Source organism: Tyto alba, unplaced genomic scaffold, assembly GCF_018691265.1.
Source record: "Tyto alba isolate M040663 unplaced genomic scaffold, T.alba_DEE_v4.0 Super-Scaffold_41, whole genome shotgun sequence".
NCBI lineage: Eukaryota > Metazoa > Chordata > Aves > Strigiformes > Tytonidae > Tyto > Tyto alba.
The window spans coordinates 23,666,482-23,686,852 of record NW_024881317.1 but is presented as its reverse complement, the minus strand read 5'-3'; the positions used below and the strand labels follow the sequence as shown (position 1 = coordinate 23,686,852).

The 20,371-nt window shown below is 50.6% G+C and overlaps 1 protein-coding gene across 2 annotated transcripts; it reads left to right on the top strand.

The window, feature by feature from the left end:
• The first annotated feature begins 24 nt into the window (after positions 1-24).
• Positions 25-7,277, top strand: SEC11A (SEC11 homolog A, signal peptidase complex subunit). 2 transcript variants are annotated; one of them, XM_032990216.2, is made up of 6 exons: positions 25-168; positions 262-371; positions 2,229-2,378; positions 6,142-6,261; positions 6,767-6,824; positions 6,991-7,277. In XM_032990216.2, the coding sequence occupies exons 1-6, from the start codon at positions 118-120 to the stop codon at positions 7,039-7,041; spliced, it is 540 nt and encodes a 179-aa protein (XP_032846107.1). In that variant the 5' UTR covers positions 25-117; the 3' UTR covers positions 7,042-7,277. The 2 variants fall into 2 exon arrangements, with proteins under 2 accessions (XP_032846107.1, XP_042660090.1); XM_042804156.1 differs by lacking the exons at positions 6,142-6,261; positions 6,767-6,824; positions 6,991-7,277 and adding an exon at positions 5,501-6,132 and having other exon boundaries at positions 56-168.
• Positions 7,278-20,371: the final 13,094 nt, after the last annotated feature.

Here is a 20,371-nt window from a genome sequence, read left to right as displayed (position 1 = left end):
CGCCCCGCGGGGCGGGGCCAGGGCCGGAAGCGGCGGTGACGCGGGCGGAAGCGGAAGCGGGGCGGGAAGCGGCGGCGGGGCCGGGCGGGCGGTGGGGCCGCCGCGGTGGGGCCGGCGATGCTGTCGCTGGATTTTCTGGACGATGTGCGGCGGATGAACAAGCGGCAGGTGCCAAACCGGGGCGGGGCGGGGCTGCCGTGCCCGGCTTCGGGCCGCGGGGCCTGACCGACCCCCCCTTTTTCCCTTCCCCCCCCCCCCCAGCTGTACTACCAGGTGCTGAACTTCGGCATGATCGTCTCCTCCGCCCTCATGATCTGGAAGGGGCTGATGGTGGTGACGGGCAGCGAGAGCCCCATCGTGGTGGTGCTGAGGTAGATCCCACGGGTGTGGGTGTTGTCGGGGCGGAGGCTCGTTCAGCAGGAGCCCCACGGGGCGTGGGTAAAGGGCCGGAGAGCCACGGGCCCGGCCGGCGGAGGAGGAGGATTTCCAGAGGGATGGGGCGACTGGAGGCGCCTGGCCCAGCCCCAGCGGGGGACAGCGAGAGAAGGGGCAGCATGTCAAAATATATAAAAATAGCATCTCGCCCTTCTGCTTCTGTCAGCTGGCCGGGTTGTACGTTAGAGGAGCGGGCCTAAGGGGAAAGCAGAGGAAGGGCTGCAAAGAAACGTGGTGAGAGGCGCTTCTGGATCGTACCAAACCTCCCCGAGAACTGCACGGCTGTGGGGGTGAGGGGGACGTGAAGCAGGGGGTGATGAACCCGTTGCCTGGGGGGGACACCATCCCCGTAGGAAAGCAATGTCTGTGGCAGAGCTCGTCCTCTGAGCAAGGCGAGCAGCCCTCCCTGTAGCAGCAGTTGTGGTGCCAGAACGTCGCAGCGCGCTGGTGCCTCCCGCCGTGCCCGTCCGCGTGCCTTCCTGCCACCACATAAATAGTTGAAGTATGAAGGGAGTCTTGGTCAGTGAAAAGGGAGTTGAAATCTTTGAAATGCCAGGGAATAAGCTCCTGTAGTGAAAAGGAGTTGTTGGGGCTTTTAAAGGGGAGCTGGTGTGCTGAAACGCCCGGTGAGCTTTATTATGTGTTACGTTGCATCCTTCAGAGCATCCACTAACTCTTCTTTTCCAGCTGTGTTGTTTGCTCCTGGCCTTCTAGTGAGCTGTGATGTGGCCAGGAAGAGGGGAGCCTTAGCTGTACCCTTTTGTGTAAGGATTATCACTCTGTAACCGGGTATGTTTTCGTGTTGCACGCTGCCCTCGCAGAAGTGCTGCGCACCAGCGTTACTCCCACCCCCCAGCTGCCCGGTGCTGACTCCTGTGGCTGAAGTTCTTGGGCAGCTGTCGGATGCTGGCGTGGATATTGCACAGGAGTTTGTTCTGTGGCTGCGTTGGCCTTTCAGACTACCGCATGCCATTTAACAAACTCCCTCCTGACGGGTCTGTGAAGTACGGGCGAGATGTTTCACGCTGTTCCTCCCAGTGAGTAAGACAGGGGGCCATTAGGTCACGTCCCTTCTTCAGCAATGTGATCTTCTGTTCTGAATAGCGGCGTCTGTGCTGTTTTGAGATAAAACATGAATATATCCGGTACTTAAAGTTCATCCTTTTGTTTTGTACTGCATTATTTATTTGGAATTAAGAAGGTTAAGTATTTAGTAACAATTGCCATTTATAAGACAGGAGAAGAATAACTTGAATAGCAGGTCCTGAAATTAGATCATTAAGCAAAGTGATGAATCACAATAACCAATTTTTAGCACGCCCGTCTGTCTGTTCCAGATGGGAATATAAGAGCCCGTATGTTTTCAGTGCTTTGTTTGCGAGGATGATCAATCTACCTGCAAAAAACAAAACCAAATAAAATAAAAAAAAAAAACAAGTTCACACCACTGCAGTGTTGCCAGTGTAGCCCTACCAATGTAGAGCTTGGAAGTCGAGAAGATACTGCTTGTTGTCTGCTTTGTTGTTATTGAGAAAGCAGAAGACTTCACATTTGTTGTGCTTTTAACACTGGCTGCTGGCAGTACTCTTTTCCCAACAAATCTAAACCGCTGGCAGTGTGGTGATTGAAAAACTGATTGTAATAGAGGTTAGACTCCTGCCTGGTCTCCAAGGTGGTTTTCATAGAGGCTCTTCGTTGAGGTTCTTGTGAGATTTTTCGTAAAGGACTATAAACTCCAAAACCTGATTCTGAGTGTTTAAATATTGTTCAATTGCTCCTCTTCTCTTTTTCAGTGGGAGTATGGAGCCTGCGTTTCACAGAGGAGATCTCCTGTTCCTCACAAACCGAATTGAAGATCCAATCAGAGTGGGAGAAATTGTGGTCTTTAGGATAGAAGGAAGGGAAATTCCTATAGTTCATCGCGTCCTGAAGATTCATGAGAAGTATGTCCTGAATTTGAGGGGTTGTACTGCAGATGTTTAGCTAAAGGGTATTTTTCCTCATCTCCTTGGGTAAACGAATGAGTGGCATGTCAGTAACAGATATCCAGATGTTGTAGGCAGTAACATGGAAATTTCAGGCAGGCAAAGTCTGCCCTCCTCGGTCGGCTTGTAAACATCGTTCATCAGAACGCACAAGCTGGGGAGTAGTCTGTGCCAGTATCCTGGACTCCCCACGCCACTTAATGTCTCCTGTGCCATCATTTCCATCCCACGCTGCTACGTAAGGTTGCTGTGTTGTCTTTGGGTATGGCTGCATCTGTGTGTGTGAAATGAATCTTGTTTGTGAAGGCAGAACTTACGGAAGAAGGGTGTTTTGTGAGTAGCGTGCATTATTTTAAAGCTTGTCTTTATGGTCCTGGTTCCTGCACTTGTGCAGAGGCAGGGTGTTTCTTTTCTTCTCTGTAGGAAGTTTTGTGTTGTTATACTTGGAGTCTCTGTATGCACTGCGCTCTCTGTGTGCTGTTCATGCTCTAAACACTTAGCAGGTTGCGTGTCTGAAGGAACGAAGCTCTGTCACGCTGGTTTTGTTGCTGAACAGGGCTTAGTTTTCCAAGCAAGGCTTTCTCTGCAGCCCTGAGCCTTTCTGTTTTGCTGGATGGAACTGTGACTGCTCCAGGCCAGTCTGTGGGGATACAAGCCAGCCCTGTGAGGCCTTTGAGTGAAAACTAAATCTCAGACTGAACTGCTGGTTCTTCAAGCCAGCCCTGAGAGAGCAACATTTGGATGGGGTCCCAGCATCTGTTTCTGCTGAGTAAATGCCTGCTGCAATATGAATGAACTGGAGCTAGACCAGTGCCCAGGGATCTGTTCCTAGGTTAAGTGAGTCACTTGAATCGTGTGTAAAGGTAGCACTGGTGGATTGCTCTAGTCAAGTGAGGTCAGTGGGATAGAGAGGCTCTCTTCCCCCAGGCATTCGTAGCAGCCACAGCCATTGGGACACCTAGACTGTTTGTCTGGCCCAACATCAAGGTGGACCAGCTTCGTGCACATAAATAGTCCAGCTGAGATCCTGGCTGTGAGAGCGTGGCACCTCTCCCAGTAGACAGAGCAGATTCTTTGCTGTTCAGATGTATGCCATACCCAAAACTTTTAACAGTGCTGGTTTTCAAAGTACTGTTCTTTGATGCCACTAAATTAAAAATAAGATCAGTATACCTGGTAAATTTGATATCTAACTTTGCACGCGCACTTTTTGTGATGTCTTGGGAATTCTTTTGAGTGAAACGCTACTTTCCTTTTCCCCTGTTGCATGCTGAAGGCTCAGCTGGGCTCTAGTACTGCTGCTTGGGCTGATTATTAAAGAGGCAAGAAAGGTCAGGGTCTTCTCTCTTTGCTCTAAGGCAGTGTACGGGAAGGAGAAGCAGAAGTGTTCATTCTGTGTGGCAGTTCATCTCCAGATGTTACCCACCCTTCTTTTTTTGCTTGGTTTTATTTCAGCACTAGGTATTAAGGTATCCAGTGCTTTTTTTTTTTTTTTTTTTTTTTTAATGTAACAGGACCATAGTGCCAACCCTAGATTCTGTGAAGTAAAGCCATTCTCCAGTATTTTAGGTTTCATTAAACCAGATGCTTATGTTAGGAAAGATAAAATTGAAGAATCTATATTGTGACCTGCAGCTGTATGCTGAAGGCGGGGCTCGGGTATCAGTTGCTTCTTTCACTATTTAAAGAATATTTTTCTGGTGCCAGTTTGGAATTCGAGAGTGTCTTCCTAATGGCTGGAGTGAGTTTCCCATTTCTTCCTGTAGTTACGGACTGCATATGAAAACTGTGAAAAGTCTCTGCGAAAGCTGACAGGAGTGTCAAAATGAAGGAAAACAGAAACGTTGTTCTCCTTGATTTTGTGTCAACTTGGGGTCCAGTTCACATCAGTATTGTTCCAGTGAGAAGATGTTTTTTACTTGCTAGCCTTTTTCTTCTTTGTTCAGAGTGAAATTGAGTTCATTCTTTATCACTAAACACGGAGTCTGTGGTCAAAATTTACTTAGTGGTTTTGATGCAGGACAGCCAGACCAGATTTCATTCACCTTTCAGACAGCAGAGGAACTGTGCTGTGGGCTTCTCGCGCTGGTTCATGATAGAGCATTGAATCTGCTCAATAAGATGGTATCCTCCTACACCATCGGTCTTCAGAGTTGAAACTACATTATCTGCACCTTTGGGCATCTTCATCTTTTTCCAGACTGTATCTCTAAGCTCCTAGATTGTTTGCTGTTCCCACACTGTGAGCCGAATGTGCTTTGAAGAAAGATCTGTTCTTTTTTTTTTTTTTTTCCCCCTTTTTTTTTCTTCCAAACTTCTCTTGTCAGGTAACACACGTTGGTGTTCAGGCATGATGGAAACAGCACGAGCTCTGAAGAGCTCCTGCATGCTTGCCCATGTTGCATTTGAGCCATCATTTCTGAGCGTAAGCCGACAGAATCAAGCAGCGAGCACTCTCCTGCTCAGTATCTGCCTTCACATGTCACAGGGAGGTGACAGTGGCCGACCAGTCCCGGAGCAGTGGCACAAACTGCTGCTTGTAAGCAAGCATTGCTGACTGTCCAGCAAGCTGAATGGAAATGACTGGGAAAGGATGCATAACGTGGTGTGTAACGCTAGAGCATAGCAGCAGCTGTTTCCAGGTCATAGCAAAAGTTGATCAGCTCCAGGATCCTGTTTCTGGCAATCTAACTAATTCATCTAAGGACAAATTAAAGACAAGGGGGGAGTATGTAGCAATTCTTTTCCCGTTTTCTGCAAATTACAATTTCGAGCACAGAGTCACAGCTCTTTATTAATAGCCTCCTTTTGTTTTTTACATGGAGTATCTGGTCACTTTTGAACTGATAGAATTTTTTGGCTTCCAAAATAGCATTCCAGAGAGGCGCGGTTTAGTTTGCACTGTTGTTAGTTCTGCATAGCACCTTCTCTGTCTTGTCTTAACCTGTTACCTCTGAGTTTCCTTTGATGCCCTCTGGGTCTTGTATTGGAAGAAGCAGTGAAAAGCTGTTTGATTGTTGCTGTCTGTGTCATTTGTATTGAACTACCGTCATACCTCCCATCAGTTCTGTCTTTTCCAGGCTGAAGAGTCCTGGTCTGTTGTTTCTTGTATGGAAGTGGTTCCAGACCTTGTTATCCATTTCTGAACCTTTGCCACTGCTTCTCTCCATTTCAAAAAAGGATATAGGGAGTTCAGAACTGCACAGAGCATTCAAGATGTAGGCACATCGTGAGTTCATGCAGTATTGTAATGGTATTGTTTGTTTTGTTCTGTCCCCCTTTCCTTATAATTTCTAAGCTCCAGCTTGCTTCTGACCACTACTGAGTAGAACTGTATGCTTTAACCCCAAAGTCTCATTTTGGTGGTAGGATGGAGCCCAAAACATTTGTGTATGAAGCAAGAGAAGCATCAACATGAGAGAGGTCAAAAGCAAAGAGGTAGTAGCTGTACCTTTGCTAGAGGTGGCTCATCCTGCTGGTTCTGTTCTTAAATTCTGCTGGAAAGCTTGTCTAGGGCCAGAATTCATTCTTTTGTTGGCAGTTTTTTCCCAAACTCTCTGCTTTCCACTGCATTTGACAGGGTTTCCCTTTTTCATCCTGCTTGAACACGTAGGACACGATGGCTTCTAATATCTTTGTGTTAGTCTCTACATGCTTTTTCTAGATCAGCTTTTAATAAGTTCTTTTACTCCAACTTACCTGGCTGACTTGTCTTTGCTAGGCAAAACGGTGACATCAAATTTTTGACAAAGGGAGACAATAACGCCGTTGATGACAGAGGGCTGTACAAACGAGGACAGCACTGGTTGGAGAAAAAGGACGTAGTAGGACGAGCAAGAGGGTAAGTGAAGTTGAAAAAGATACGTGGCTTTTTACACTGCCCTCCCCCAATGCCATCTGTTAATCCTCCCCTCCTCTTGAACTCTACCTGCTGGGTTTTTGTGACCCGTCTGAAAGCATCTCAGAAGCTACTGTGGAGAGTTAAAAACCAAAGGTAGTTCAGTCCTTAACTTGGCTTAAGCGAAAGTATCACACTGTGAGCTGCACCCACCAGTGCGAAAGCAGTGCACGCTTAGGTGTGATCATCAAAATTACTATGCAAGGCAGAGTCTTTGCAGGCACGCGAGGTCTGAACGAGGCAGAGGCTAAAACACGCTCTGGGGCTGGTTGTCACTCAGCCCCCACTGCGGTGGCTTCCCTGCTGGGGAGGAGGAAGGCCCGAGCCTGCTGACCATGGCTCTCGACAAGCTCGAGTGACTCTTCCTATGTACAAGTGCCAGGGCAGCACTTCTCCCCCGTGCACCCTTCAGTGCTGTTTGTTTTAATAAATACCTTTATTCTTGTAGATTTGTGCCCTACATTGGAATAGTGACTATCTTAATGAATGATTATCCAAAATTTAAGGTAAGAGCTTTTTCCTTTTCTGCCTGCTTCTCCCACCCCAGCTAAAATTATTTCACGAAAACCACAGAGGCACAGGCAGAACTGTTTGCCCTGTATGCATGCTGCTGTTCCTGCATCTTTAGATGTGAATGTGCGCTCTTGTGTCGTCTTCTTCTTTCTCTTGCAGTACGCGGTCCTCTTTTTACTGGGTTTATTTGTGCTGGTCCATCGAGAGTAGCCTCATGCACTGAAGTACGAGGTGAAGGTGCCATGGATTTTTTAGATGAATGTTTTTGGTAGATGACGGTCCGATGCGCCGGGAGGAAGAAGAAAACATGCATTTCAAAGCTTCTTGCCAGTTTGGGTTTGTTTTGTTTTTTACTGCGTAAGGGCGAATGTTTGTCACAGTATTTCCAATGGTTTGTCACATTTTAGCATTTTTAGTGAGTTTTTATATTAAAAATTTAAGCCAAACTGTTCAGTGTTTGTACTTTGAAGCTGAGCTTCCTCTCCAAGTGCCTACAGGACTGTGTCCTCTAAGTCTGTGCCTCCGCTGAGCAAGCGTGACCTCTCCCTGTTCTGACTGAACTGTCAGATGGTGAGCTGTGGAGGTGATGTTTTTTCCAATTCAGAACTGGAATAAAAATTTTGCATCTCGCCCGGTATGAGCCCTGCCACGTTCTTCGCTACTGCCCTACTGAGTGCAGCCTCGTTGCCCAGGTTCCCTGAGGGGAGTACCTGGGATTTGCTGTTGCAGCCTGACTCCTGGAGCCTAGTGAACTGACTTGTCCTGCCCCTACAGAACCGTGGCAGCTCCTCCTCTCATTTGTTTTTGGAGAGTAAGCAGTCCTGAGCTGTAGATCCATTCAATATTTCTGTGTTTCTGTAAATCACATTGAAATAATCTGCTTAAAGACTACAAGGTGTTTTGGGCAGAAGATGGTAAAGCATAAGTTGTCATTGCGGCACTAGGTAACAGAAGAATGGAGGTGAGAAATACCCATAACTGTTTGGCAGGGATGATCTAGTAGGTTGCAATAGTAAAATTTTCTTAGTTTTGGAAAGGGGTTTTAGGTCTCTGATGATCCCTGCAACTGGCCACATTTTATAGCTTGCCTGAAAGCTACAGAAAGGCTGAGCCCCCACAGCCCAGAGGTCTGAAAGAAGAAACCACTTCATAGAATCATAGAACGGTTTGGGTTGGAAGGAACCTTAAAGACCGTCTAGTCCCAACCCCCCTGCCCCGGGCAGGGCCCCCTTCCCCCAGCCCAGGGGGCTCCCAGCCCCGTCCAACCCGGCCTTGAACCCTTCCAGGGAGGGGGCAGCCACAGCTGCTCTGGGCACCCTGGGCCAGCACCTCACCCCCCGCACAGGGAAGAATTGCTTCCTTGTATCTAAACTAAATCTACCCTCTGTCAGCTTAAAACTGTTACCTCTTGTCGTATCCCTGTGCCCCCGATGAAGATTCCCTATCCCTGAAGTCCAGGGTAGAGAGCTTGCTGCACGCCCTCCTCGCTGCCAAAAGGCTCTTGAACCCCACCATTTCCTGGTCACTGCAGCCAAGGCTGCCCTTGAGCTTCACACTCCTCACCAGCCCCTCCTTGTTGGTGAGAACAAGGTCCAGCATGGCCCCCATCCTCGTTGGCTCCTTTGTCACTTGGAGAGGGAAGTTATCAATCATCGAGTCATTCCAGGCACCTCCTGAACTGCTTGTGCCCTGCTGTGTTGTCCCTCCAACAGATACCGGGGTGGTTGAAGTCCCCCATGAGGACCAGGGCTTGGGAATGTCAGACTGCTCCTGTCTATCAATGGCCTCATCTGCTCGGTCTTCCTGGTGGGGTGGCCTGTAGCAGACCCCTGCTATAATGTCTCCTGTCCCTGCCCTCCCTTTAATCCTGACCCATAAGCGCTCGGTCGGCTCTTTACCCATCCCCAGGCAGAGCTCCCTGCACTCCAGCTGGTCACTGACATAGAGGGAACCCCTCCCTCTCCTCATCTCCCCTGCCTGTCCTTCCTAAAGAGCTCCATGTCCTTCCATTCCAACAGGAGCCATACTGCAGGCACGCACACACCTCTAGCTCCTCATGTTTATTCCCCGTGCTATGCACGTTTGCACAGAGCCATTCAAGTCGGCCCCTGCCATGAAGCTGACTTACTGGCTGGAATTCCTTTGTGCTGCTCCTCAGGTGCTCTCCTGCTGCCCTGCGACCCCTCTCCAGGCTTGGAGCATCTATTGCTGGCGCTGGCATCAAGCTGGTAGGAGTGGGATGGACTAAAGTTCCCTTCCCCTGGCAACTTTCATTTAAATCCCTCCCTATCAGTTTGGCAAGCCTATGGCTGAAGATGCTCTTCCCCTTCTCTGACCCTGTCAGCCCCCAGCAGACCAGGTTTCTCACAGCGAGTCCTATGGCCTCAGTAGCTGTGGCATCAGTCCCGTAACCAACTGTTGATCTGCCAGATTTGACTGGTCCTTTCAGACCCCTTCCATTTGACCGGGAGGACTGATGAAAAATCTACCCGCCCTTCAGTCCCTTACTGCTGCTCCGGGGGCTCTGTAATCCATTTTGCTACTCCTCAGACTGCTCCTGGCTGTATCGCTGCTGCCCGTGTGAAACACCAGCAGTGGATGTCACTGGACTTCACGAGGCTCGGCAGCCTCTTGGTGACATCCCTGACACGGGCCCCCAGTAAGCAGCACCCGTCTCCAGAGAGTGTGTCAGGTGGGCAGATGGTGCCCCTGTACCTCTCAGGGGAGAGTTGCCTACAGCTATCACCCTTTGCCATTTCTTAGTTGCTCTGGTTGTTACACGAGGAGCACACCGGATTGCCTTAGCTCCAGCATCTCTCCTGATGTGACAGGCCCTTCTTCAGTCTGCAAAGTGGTGAAGCGTTTCTGCAAGGTCACCTCAGGTTCTGAGGGAAGCCTCCTCCTCCTGCAGGTCCTTGCCATTCCAAGCTTCCATTCTGCTGCAGTATTGCCCCCTCCCTCGTGTGGGGGAGTTTTTGGCTGTGTGGCCGTGGGCTGTGGGTCCACTGCAGACTGCGCTTGGAACCAGCTATCCAACTCCCGCTCAGCCTCTCCGATGCTACGCAGCCTTCTCACCACCTCCTGCACCTCAGCCCGCGGGCTGCAGGAGGTCCCCTCCAGGCACTCCTTTTGCAAGCAGCTCTGCTGCTTCTCCCTGCCCTAGCAGAAAGGTCTGGGCACTCCCTGCAGCCCGCGACCTGCACCGCAGCCTCTCCCTCCAGCAGCTCGGTCTGGGTGGAGGCATCGGCCGCTGATGGGGCAGATGGGGCGGACCCCCAGCCGGAGCTGCAGCCTTGGCTCTCAGCCGAGTGCCCGCCATCCTGCCCTGAGGGCTGGCTAGGGTCACAAAACGCTGCCCTGTTGCTGGGTTATGACAACCTGGAGCCTCCCCAGCCGGCCAGTGGAATGCCCCTCCTTGCAAGAGACGCCCTCCCTGCGTGCCCTTCCATGTAAGCTGCCACGCACATTGCTGTGCCATGCCCCAGCTGAGGCACCGTGGCCTGTTTGCCCGCTGTGGCTGCTGGCTCTCCCCCGGGGCTGCCCAATGTGGGAGCCTGGCCGCCCCTGACTCCTGCCCCTGCCCGCGCTCTCGTGAGAGCTGCCAGCTCCCCCGGGGTTCCCCTGTCTCAGGAACCCCCCAACCCCAACTTTGCCCACCGCGATCCCCGCCGTCGCTACCTCCGTCCGAGGCTGCAGGTGACTGACTGGCTGTCTTGCTCGGACAGCTTTCCCCTGCCCGCGGGAGCCTGTCTCCCCCCCCCCCCCCCCCCGTCTTGTGCTCTCCTCTCGATCTTGCAAAGCCTACAGACAGTTTCAAGCTACTGCGCGCTACTTCAGGTGCATTTCACCACATCCTCTATTCCCTCTTCTTCGTGACTGCGCCAAGATTCTGCAGCGAGAGGGATCATTAAAGATGATTGCTGCTGCCACGCACACAGCTTGTGTAGGGTGAAAGCAGTCAGGAAAGGCAAGGACAAAACCCAATGGGGTGTTATGGTCTTTTTTAATTTTCTTGCATATGTACCTCATTAGGCCTGTCAGGCCCGTCCCATCTACAGAGGTGAACTGTGCTGTTAGTTATGTCCACGGGACTGTTTTGCTTAGTGCTCAGTAGCTGGGATGACCTGCAGCATCCCAGCACGAGCTGGTTTAACTGGGTGGTTCGTTCCCTGGGCAGGATGAAGCAAAAAGGCATGTTATGTTTGGGACACTGCAAAGAGTCTACGAACAGGTCCAGCTCCTAGCACTGAGGCTCGGGCCTGTGGCTCTTGGAGTAATCATAATTCAGTAATAAAAAATGGTAATAAAACCTGTATCTCCCACTCCCAGTGCTGAAGCCTTTGAGAAGACGATTTGGATACAGAGTTTCCCTCAAAATGCTTGAGTCACAGACGGGATGTTTTGTCAAAAGCCAAACCTGGGCAGCAGTGAGGGAACACAAAATCTCTCTTTGAGAGCTGCTGTCACTGTGGAGCACCTTCCTGAGGACTCGGAGCAGCACGCCTGCCTTTGCAGGTCGCGCTGAGGCCGAGTCTCTGTTCCCTGCTTTGCCTTCAGCTTAAACTGGTTTTGTGCATAAACTGCTTTTTAACTTGGGCTCACATGAAGGGCTGAGTTGAGCTCTTCTGAAATCTGCTAATCAACACCTCCCAGGGCAAAACTCGCTGAAAGTGCTGCTGCTGCCGTTCTCCCAGCCCTCTCACTTTCGCACCCTCTGCAAAAATCTGAGCGTGCAGAAGCAGTTGTGTTACTGTCACTGCGTTAATGTAACAAAAAAAAAAAAAGCTCAAATACAAAGGGTTTGTGTTTCTAGAGCAAGGATTAGCTCTTAAAGAGCACCTGCTGAAACCCCAGTTCCGATAGATAAGAAATGGCCGTTTTGAGGTGTTTGGCAATAATAACGCACCCATCCTGCTCGTGGCAGGATTACCCGCCGGTGCTGCCGCTTGCTGGCAGCAGATGTTGGCAGTCAGTGTGGCCGAGGACACACGCTCCTTTGCCCACGTGGGTGCAGACCCACGCTTGGACACGCGCAGGATGGTGTGTTTTTCCCAGCCTTGCTCTTGCAGGATGCTAGGTGAAGTAATTGAGCAGGAAGCACTTAAAAAATGCAGGGTGGTTGGGGTAAAGGGTGGGCTGAAGCCCGCTGCAGCCCAGTTTCAGTGGGTTGCTCTTCTTCGGGGTTTGCAGATGCTTTAAGAACAGAAATAATTGCCCTAAATCAGGGGCTGTGGTGTGAGATCTGGGAATTCATCTCCCTGGCCTGCGTTCTGCCTATTTTCAGCTCAGTGTAGCTGAGAACATAGTTCTGTGTTATCTGCAGTCGTGAAATGAGGTGTTGGCTCTAATTAGAGCGAGGATAAATAAGCAGTTAATCCACTCACAGCTCAAACACCCACCAGCTCCCGCACTGCCTCCCACATCCCCTCCCGCACCCCTGAAACTGCCACAGTGGGAAGGGAGGGTGCCGGGGATGAGCCGGCACAAGCTGGAAGCTGAGAACGTGGGGGCAGGATGACAAAGAGTTGTTGCTGGCTCTGTCCCCGCCAGACTGATTCTGCTTTGCTGAGCACAAAAGCTACGGAGCGTGCAGGATCTCCGGTTCAGCTGGGTGCTAATGCTGAAATATTTGGCGAGCACTGTTGTGCTCCCACAGAACCAGGGGGTTTGCTGTTCAAACTTGATGTGTCTCTGTTTTTTATTTCAGTTTTATTCTTTTTTTTTTTTTTTTTTTTTTTAAAGGTGAAGCCGTCTGGCCAGCCTCAGCAAAGCCTTTGAGACTTAAGGCTTAGGGAAGACGGAGATCTTTGTGTCACAACAGGAATGGGATTTGTTTGTAAAGTATGTGGGTGTTGAAAGGTCTGGTTTATAAAGTTAAAAAAAAAGAAGAAAAAAATCTGCCAGGGCTAAGATTGCTTCTGTCTCTGTTGTGGTTACAGTCAAACAGAGCAGGTTTTCTTGTAGGCAATTTCATTGCTTAATTACTGTTCAATCACATCCGCAGTTCAGGGCACAGATTCCTTCATGGGCTGGAGCCGTTTCACAAAGCAAAGCAATACTGGGCTATTTCTGATTGTTGCTAGAATTTTGTTAGGTGACTCTTTCTTTCATATCAAAGCTAAATGCATAAGCAAAAGTATGATGGATGGGAGGTGAGCTGTGAGGAGCAATGTGCTGGAAGTTGAAGCTCCTTGAGACAAAGGCTGTCTTTGTATGTTTATGATGCTTGAATGTATGTTTGTTGGTTAAACAATAATAAACATTACACCGTTTCATCCAGATCTGAGACTGCATATTGCTTAGCAGGGGTTTTAGGGCTTGGATTTGTACGATGATCGGTTCCATGTTTTTTTTTTTGATGAGACCGGTTAACCTCATGGTGGTTTTCCTCCCTTAAAGTCAACCTTATTTTTCCCGAGGAGAATCTGCAAGGTGAAGTCTTGTCCACGCGTGGTTAGAAGACCGCTTCCTGCGGGAGAAACCCATGAATGCAAACCCAGTGTGCAGCTCTGCGAACGGGCTACGCTGGCTGGCCAGGCGGAGGGGAGGAGAGGTGGCTTAGGCAGAGCGTGTCGCCTGGGGACGGCTCCTCTGCTGGAGCAGGGGGAAGGCAAAGCAGATGTTCCTGGCTGAAGACCTACCTGGTGTCAGTGACTCCGGTGGCCGAAGCAGATGAGGATTGTCCTGGCCCCAGCCCTCAGACTGCAAGGTGATGCCCTGGGTGACGCCAGAAAGTCACAGCCTTCGCCGTTCCCGGCGGTGGTTGGTGTGTAGTAGATGACTGATCTGACCATCTCATTGCTGGCTGCCGGGAGAAGGGAAATAGCACCTACATCGTGTCTTGTACCAACTTAATTACTTCCCTTCTCCCCTCCCTTGCAGTACTCCCATCCCTTTGTCTTCTGCACCTGGGTGCTCCAGCTTGCTCGCCGATCAGCCAGCCACAGGGCTCTGCGGCGAGAGCTCCTCCAGCCTGATGCATGTTGGATGCAGAAGGGGCACAGTGGCTTTCCTGGCAGATCTGCCTTGTTGGCTCCACTTAGCTGTATCTGGGTGGCCACACTGCTGGTTGGTAGTCTGCCCAGCCGTGACGAGCCCCTCCTCATCATAGCAGCTTTTCTGCTGGTGGGTGCTCATCCCTGCTCACCTCTCAGTTTCTGTTAAAAAGCCACCAGCTCCTTTCAGCCGTAGTCCTGCTTCCCCGTGGAGCAGGGCCTGCCTACGCGCTCGGTCCTGCTGGTTGAGCACATCATGTGTTAAACACGTCCTTGCAAAAGGGGAAATTCGTACATGTGTTCAGTTCTAGCAGGTCCTTTGAATGCTTGATCCAGCAGTTTCCTAAACCCTGGGGAAAATCAAGTACCTCCACAGAGAAGAACAGTCTAAATAGGGATGGACTAGAACTGCACCTTCTGTGATCCAGGATGGAGCAGACACGTTTTCTGTCTCTTGCTCCCTCTGTTCAGCTCCTCAGCTCCTGACTTTTTTGCTCCTTCTGTTTAATAATTTAAAAACACTTCCTGGAGCTGTCTCTGTGAAGAATCTTGATATCACCTTTCTTTTCAAATCTCTCCTTCCCCTGTAGAAATTAACCTTGCAAGGGTTTCAGTTTCCAGAGAGACAGAAGTAAAAATAATGTGCAGAAAATGAACTTCAATTTAATTTCTCTGAACCTCAGTTCACTCAAACTGGGATGTCAGACTTCTGCCATGTAATTCTGATTGGGACACTTCTGAGCTAGGCTTGGATTTGCCTGCAAGAAAACAAGATTTTGTTCTCTAAGTCTTCTTGCAGAACAGTTATTTGTTCTATGTCCAGCGGGCATGGAGTGAGTGGGAAACCTCAGGGAAAACCACAGCTCATTTACAGCTTAAATGAAAATTGAAAAAGAGTTGAAAACAAGATGTGCGAGATTTCAAATTTTATCTTTTATAAACAACAGTTGTTGCCTGTGGACGAATGAATGCAACAGAGGGATTTAATCTTTGTAAACAAGAGACAAATGTATCAAAATAGACCCTCAGGCATATGTCAGGACTTTAAATTTGCCCTGGCTTTGGAGAAACGGTGGAGAAGAGGCTGAAACAACTTAACCACTACTAGGAGTTTTATTGGCACCACCAGCTCCGTGAAAGAGACAAATAGGGGGATTTGAGGCCTTTGCTCTTTGTATCTGTTTTTTATTAGAGCCATCGTTTTTGGGCATGCATTTGCTGGCCCAGGTGGATATTTGCAAGGCCTGGGAGCAACCGCACTGTGTGTCGGGAGCTCTGCAGGTCGGGGCCTCTCCCAGGCCAGACTGGCCACCTCTCTGGGACAAGCATTAGTCAATGCTGAGGTATCAAAGAATAATTCAACGGAGAAGAAACAAAATGGACCTTGTTTTAAATGTTATGAATCAGCATGTTTCCAGGTTGGTCTGTGATGTTCGTTCATTATTAGCTCAGAGTTAGCAAGGCCCTCTGAGCTGTGCAGTTTCTAGATGCATTTATTTTGCATAGTTATGGAAATTTATAGTCATTATAGAAATAGATATTATATATAGAATGACTATATAGAATTATATATAAATGACTATATAGAAATTATAGTCATTTCATTGACTGGTGAAATCTTGTTTTGTCTTTAGGTACGTTTGGAGGATTTGCTAACAGTGCTCGTTTCACAGGTCTGTTACTACTCATATTAGCCCCACACGGACAAGAGTTCCTCTTTGGTAAGGAACAGGGCAGCCCAGGTGTCCTGTGCTGCCGTCAGCTCCTGGACCCAGCAGTGGAAGAACCTGCGGAAGAGATCAGTGACCAAGCGGACAACGACAAACACCCAGGCCTGGGGGGAGCTGCCCACGGGCTCTGAAGGGGACGCAAACCTGAAAGCGTTGACCTGTCTGCCGTGGTGAGCACCCAAGGGATGGAACGGTGGCTGAGGTGGGGACGCAGGGATCTGTAGGCTACAAATCGGATCTGTGGACTGGAAAGGAGCAGGGCTGCTTTAAAGGGTAGACCTGGAGCTTGCTGAAGGAGCTAGAAGGTGTATGGGCAAGGTGAGCCCACTGGGGTCATCCACCTGGATTTCCCAAAGGTATCGGGCAAGGTCGCTCGGCAAAGGCTCCTAGAGGAAGACAGCAGCCCTGGAATAGGAGGTGAGGTCCTTACGGGGCGAAATCATTTGCCAAAAGGTGAGGAACAAAAGGTAGGAGGCAACAATCTCTGTATCAAAAAACACCAGGGAGCTGTGCAGGGACTGTGTTCGGCGTAGTCAAAAATGGTCTGCAAAAGCAGGCAAATACTGAAGTTTGCTGCTGATAGAAAGGGTTGTGTGGATGAGGGCCAACTGTGGAAAGAGACTGGGCAATAAAAACGATGAAATTCAAATGTACATCAATATAAAATGGTGCACAGGGGGAAAAAACAATTTTAACTCTATTTATAAAGCAACGGGTTCCGAGTTAAGCATTACCATCTGGAACATCGGGGTTGTAACAGATTGTGCTATGAAAATGTCAGTTCAGTGGTCAGTAGCCATCAAGAAAATAAATTGTGTGCAAGAATTACTAGGGGAAAACAACAAAACAGACAATCACTACTTCCTTCAACTGGAGGCATCGGGGGCAACCAACGGTGCAAACTAAGGAGTTTGGAGGCTGATTTGGGTAAGAAGGGACCATTCCTGGAGGGTCTGTGCAGGGCTGCGGAGAGGAGGCTGCTCTCACCCAGCCCCAGAGGGTTAATCCCACCGGGAGAGGGGATGGCTAGCTCTGTGCAGACGCATGCTCTGCCTCGAGGATGTAACCATTTATCAGAAGCCCAGGGTTTGCTGAGTCACCTCCGTCCTGCCCAGGCTCCGTTGCAAGGCCCTTGCAGGAAGCTGGTGGCCAACAGGCACGTCTCCTGCACCACGTGCAGAAGCTGGGGCGCTGACCTTTGCCAGAAAAAAAAAAAAAAAAAACAAACAAACAATTTCTAAAATGGAATTTGTAGTGCCTTTTTTGATATATAAGCCGGGGAGCTTACCGGCTTCCTTTGGCGGCTGGTGACAGTTGGAAAAGTGAGAGCAGCCAGCGGAGGAGTGTTGCGGTGACAATTCCTGCCCTGAATGCTGGGGGTCCCGGCAGGCTCCAGGACCAAAGCTGTCACATCAGCAGGCTCCAGCCTCCTCTGCTACTGAGCGCTGGCTCCCCCGCTGCCTGGCAGATGGGTGTGGAGGCGCTGGGGGGCCCAGCTCTGCGCACCAAAGTTGGAGGAAGGCAGAGGCAGAGAATCCATCACCTACCCCGCCAAGCTGGCGACCGGGAATTGGAGTTCAGGTTCTGGTGCCTCTCCCAGGACGGTCCTGGGTGCCAGCTATTTTTCCCGAATTAGGAACAAGATCACCTCTTTGCAAAGACGATATGGACTAAGAAATCAAGAGAAAACCTGGTCTTTTATTGCAGCCATCGCTCAGGCTGCATTTGTTCAGGGTCAGGGTGACAAAGGAGGGGGCAGCTCTCTTGCCTTCCCAGGAATGGAGGAATTTGACTGCAGTGGGATCAGCCCACTCCGGCCCCGTATGACCGAGCTGCAGTCCTTGTTCCCAGGTGCAGTAAAACACCCTCTGGACAGACCCCACTTGTCAAGCATCCATGGCTGCCCAGGGGCTGCTCAGCACCCACGCCGTGTTCATTGGAAAACCCACTTGGCTGTAATTCCGTCACTGAAGAGGGTGAGCTGGGCTGAGCCTCCTGCTCAGGACCTGTCTGTTGGTACCTGGGGTTAGTTTTTAATGAGACTGCTGCAAGGGATGAAATCGGTGTTCCCAAAGCCCTGCCTGGATTTCAGCTGTGCATTTTCCTTTAGCACTGACGCTGCTGCTCAGTGAGGGGTGAGCTTGGGTCCCTTTCAAGAGTTGTTTTCCATAAAAACCCCACTGGCTGCCCTGAATCGGGCCTCCACTTTCAGCTTCCACCAAGTCCCTGAGCAGCTATTCCATCGCTCTTCCCAGGCTTGAAATCAGGGTTATGGGCTCAGATCTCCCACAGATGCCCCATCTGGCCAAGCCTTGGTACTCAGCAATTAATCTGGCGTCCCCTCAGTTTCCAAGCATTTATAATGACACTGCAACCGGGCAGGAACTCCCTGAGTTCTTTTTCCCAGCCTTTCCCAAGCCGGCCTTGCAGTCCCTCACCAGTAGCACTGGGATCAGAAATACCTGTTCCTCCTCTCCCAGCCTGACCGAGGTAACCCCTGCAGCCTGCAGCCACCCGCTGAAAAAGATGTGTGTCAGTTAGGTTCTGTATCTAATTAAGATCAGATCAGCACAAAAGCCTTCGCCCTGTTTGAAAGGCTGAGCTGGTTCCTGCTGCTTGTCCCCCTCCCTGGGGCTGTCTGCCCCTCTCCAGTTAATCTTTGAGGAGCACCCTTGCTGCCTCGAAGGAGTGGGATTTAACCCCCGCCCCCGTCACGCTTTGCTAGGTGCTGTAATTGCCCGGGGCTCTTTTCTCTGCCCTCTCTGTAATTGGTATCACTTTATCCCTGGCTTCATCCTCTGTAATCCTACAGGCAACCCTTCCTCTCGCTCTTCCCTGCCTCTGGCTGCTGGTGCGCAGTGACACAGCGTCTCTAGCAAGCACTGGGACAGACCCCGTGCTGCTGGGCCACCAGGCAGAGTTTGGACCCTGGCACAGGGAGAGAATCCCCCCTGCCAGCAGCTCCAAAGCACACGCGGAGGAATGCAGCTCAGCATCCCTGATAACGCCCCTGCCCCAGCACGAGGGAAAAAACAGACTCACCTGTGCCAGTGCTGGGCTCTTCCTTCGCATCCAGCACCATCTCTGGACTTCAAATCCTCCTCCTCCCTGCCCCGACTACATCCCAAGCCTTCTCCAGACACACCAAATTTCCAGCACTTTTGCCACCGTGAGTGAATTTAAAACTCTTTTGAAAAAAAAAAAGGCTCTGCGTGTGTGTGTGCAGCTGGAACTGCTGACTTGATGGAGGACACGAAGCTGCCACGATGTGAGCATGAGGGGTCAGTCAGGGCCTCGGCGCTGCAAATGCCCCCGTCCATGGTGGGCACCACATTCACGCACCCCACGCAGTACGGCCCCCAGAAAAAGGCCATCGCCTCGAAAGGCGAGCGGAGACGCGGGCCCAGCGCTGCCCTGCTCCGCAGTACTGCCGAACACAGTCAGGAAAGGAGCGCGGTGAGAAAGCGGAGCGAGACTCCCCATTGCAGCCCAGGACCTCCAGCACACAGGGCTAGCGGAGGCAGCCGCCTCTCTGATGGGTGGTGGACCGGCTAGAAGAATATCTCCTCGCCAGCCACGCCGGTCGTCATTGGCACACCTCCCAGACAGTAAGGGAGACCACGCTGACCGGCCAGCTGGCCACCCAAGGGGACACACGCTCAGTTTGGAAGGGTGCGTGTCTAATGCAGAGTACTTTTTAATTTCTTTCCTCCCCGTAAACTTAGAGCTGCATTTGCAGTTCAGACCCGGACCCCCTGCTGTTAGAGAGGAACGAATCTCTTCTAGCCCTTTTTCTCTTGAGCAGCAGTAACTGCTGAGAAGGGCACTGCTATTAAATCTTCCCTGTGCCAGCTCCCCGGAGAACTGGGTCGTCACAGGCACTTCCTCCCCCACCAGCCAGCACCTCCTTGCAAAGTTATGGAGCTGTAAATTTGGCAGAAGCTGTCAGGGCCCTGAGGACACTAATAAACCTTAAAGGGCCTCACCCGGTCCCTCCACTCTCCACCCCCAGGAGCCCTGTTTAAGCTCAGCCCTGGGCCTTTAGGCTCTCGTTGACTGCCTTTGTAGGAGCCTTGGTCTCCAGCTCAGCAGTGCCTGGCTGTGGACTGACGTGACCTGATCTCAGACCTGTCTCATCACTATGGACCTCTCTGAACTGTCTCTGACCCTGGTTACCCCCACCAGACCTCATCCTGCCCTGCAGCTTGCCCTGGCACCTGCTGCATCACCACGAACGTGCTTGACGATTTGGACTCTCTCTGAATTTTGTCACCACCTCTGAGTCTGTTCTGCTCACCTCTCAGGTACTGTGGCTGTTGAGAGAGCTGCACTGTTAGCTCCCTCCCTGATCCTGGTTGGCCCCCAACCCTTCAGACCTCATTCCTGTCAGTGACCTGTGTATACAACACAAAATGGAGATAACTCAAAGCCAACTAAAGGAGCTTTTTGACGTGTGGAAGGAACACCAGATCTGGAAGTGGAGCAGTACGTCCATAACTACAGGAGATCTGATGTTCCTTGCACATCTCAACAAACTGAGTTTCGGCTTTCCTAATACTGTTCCTACAAGCCCAGGTAACACTTCCAAATTTCTCCTTCATAGAGGTGCCAGGCAAGATTTCTGGGCACTCTCACTCACCTTTTTTTCACCATTTCAGACACGCAGCTTTGCCCTGCTGCAGTTCAACCCCTGAGAGCACCCCTGTGTAAATGTGGAACCTGGAGGAGCCTGAAAGCCCCTGTGGGCTGCAGGCAGGTGATGAGAAGAAACGGAGTACAACCCGTGTTTTGGGGCCCTCTGATCAAATGCTTCCA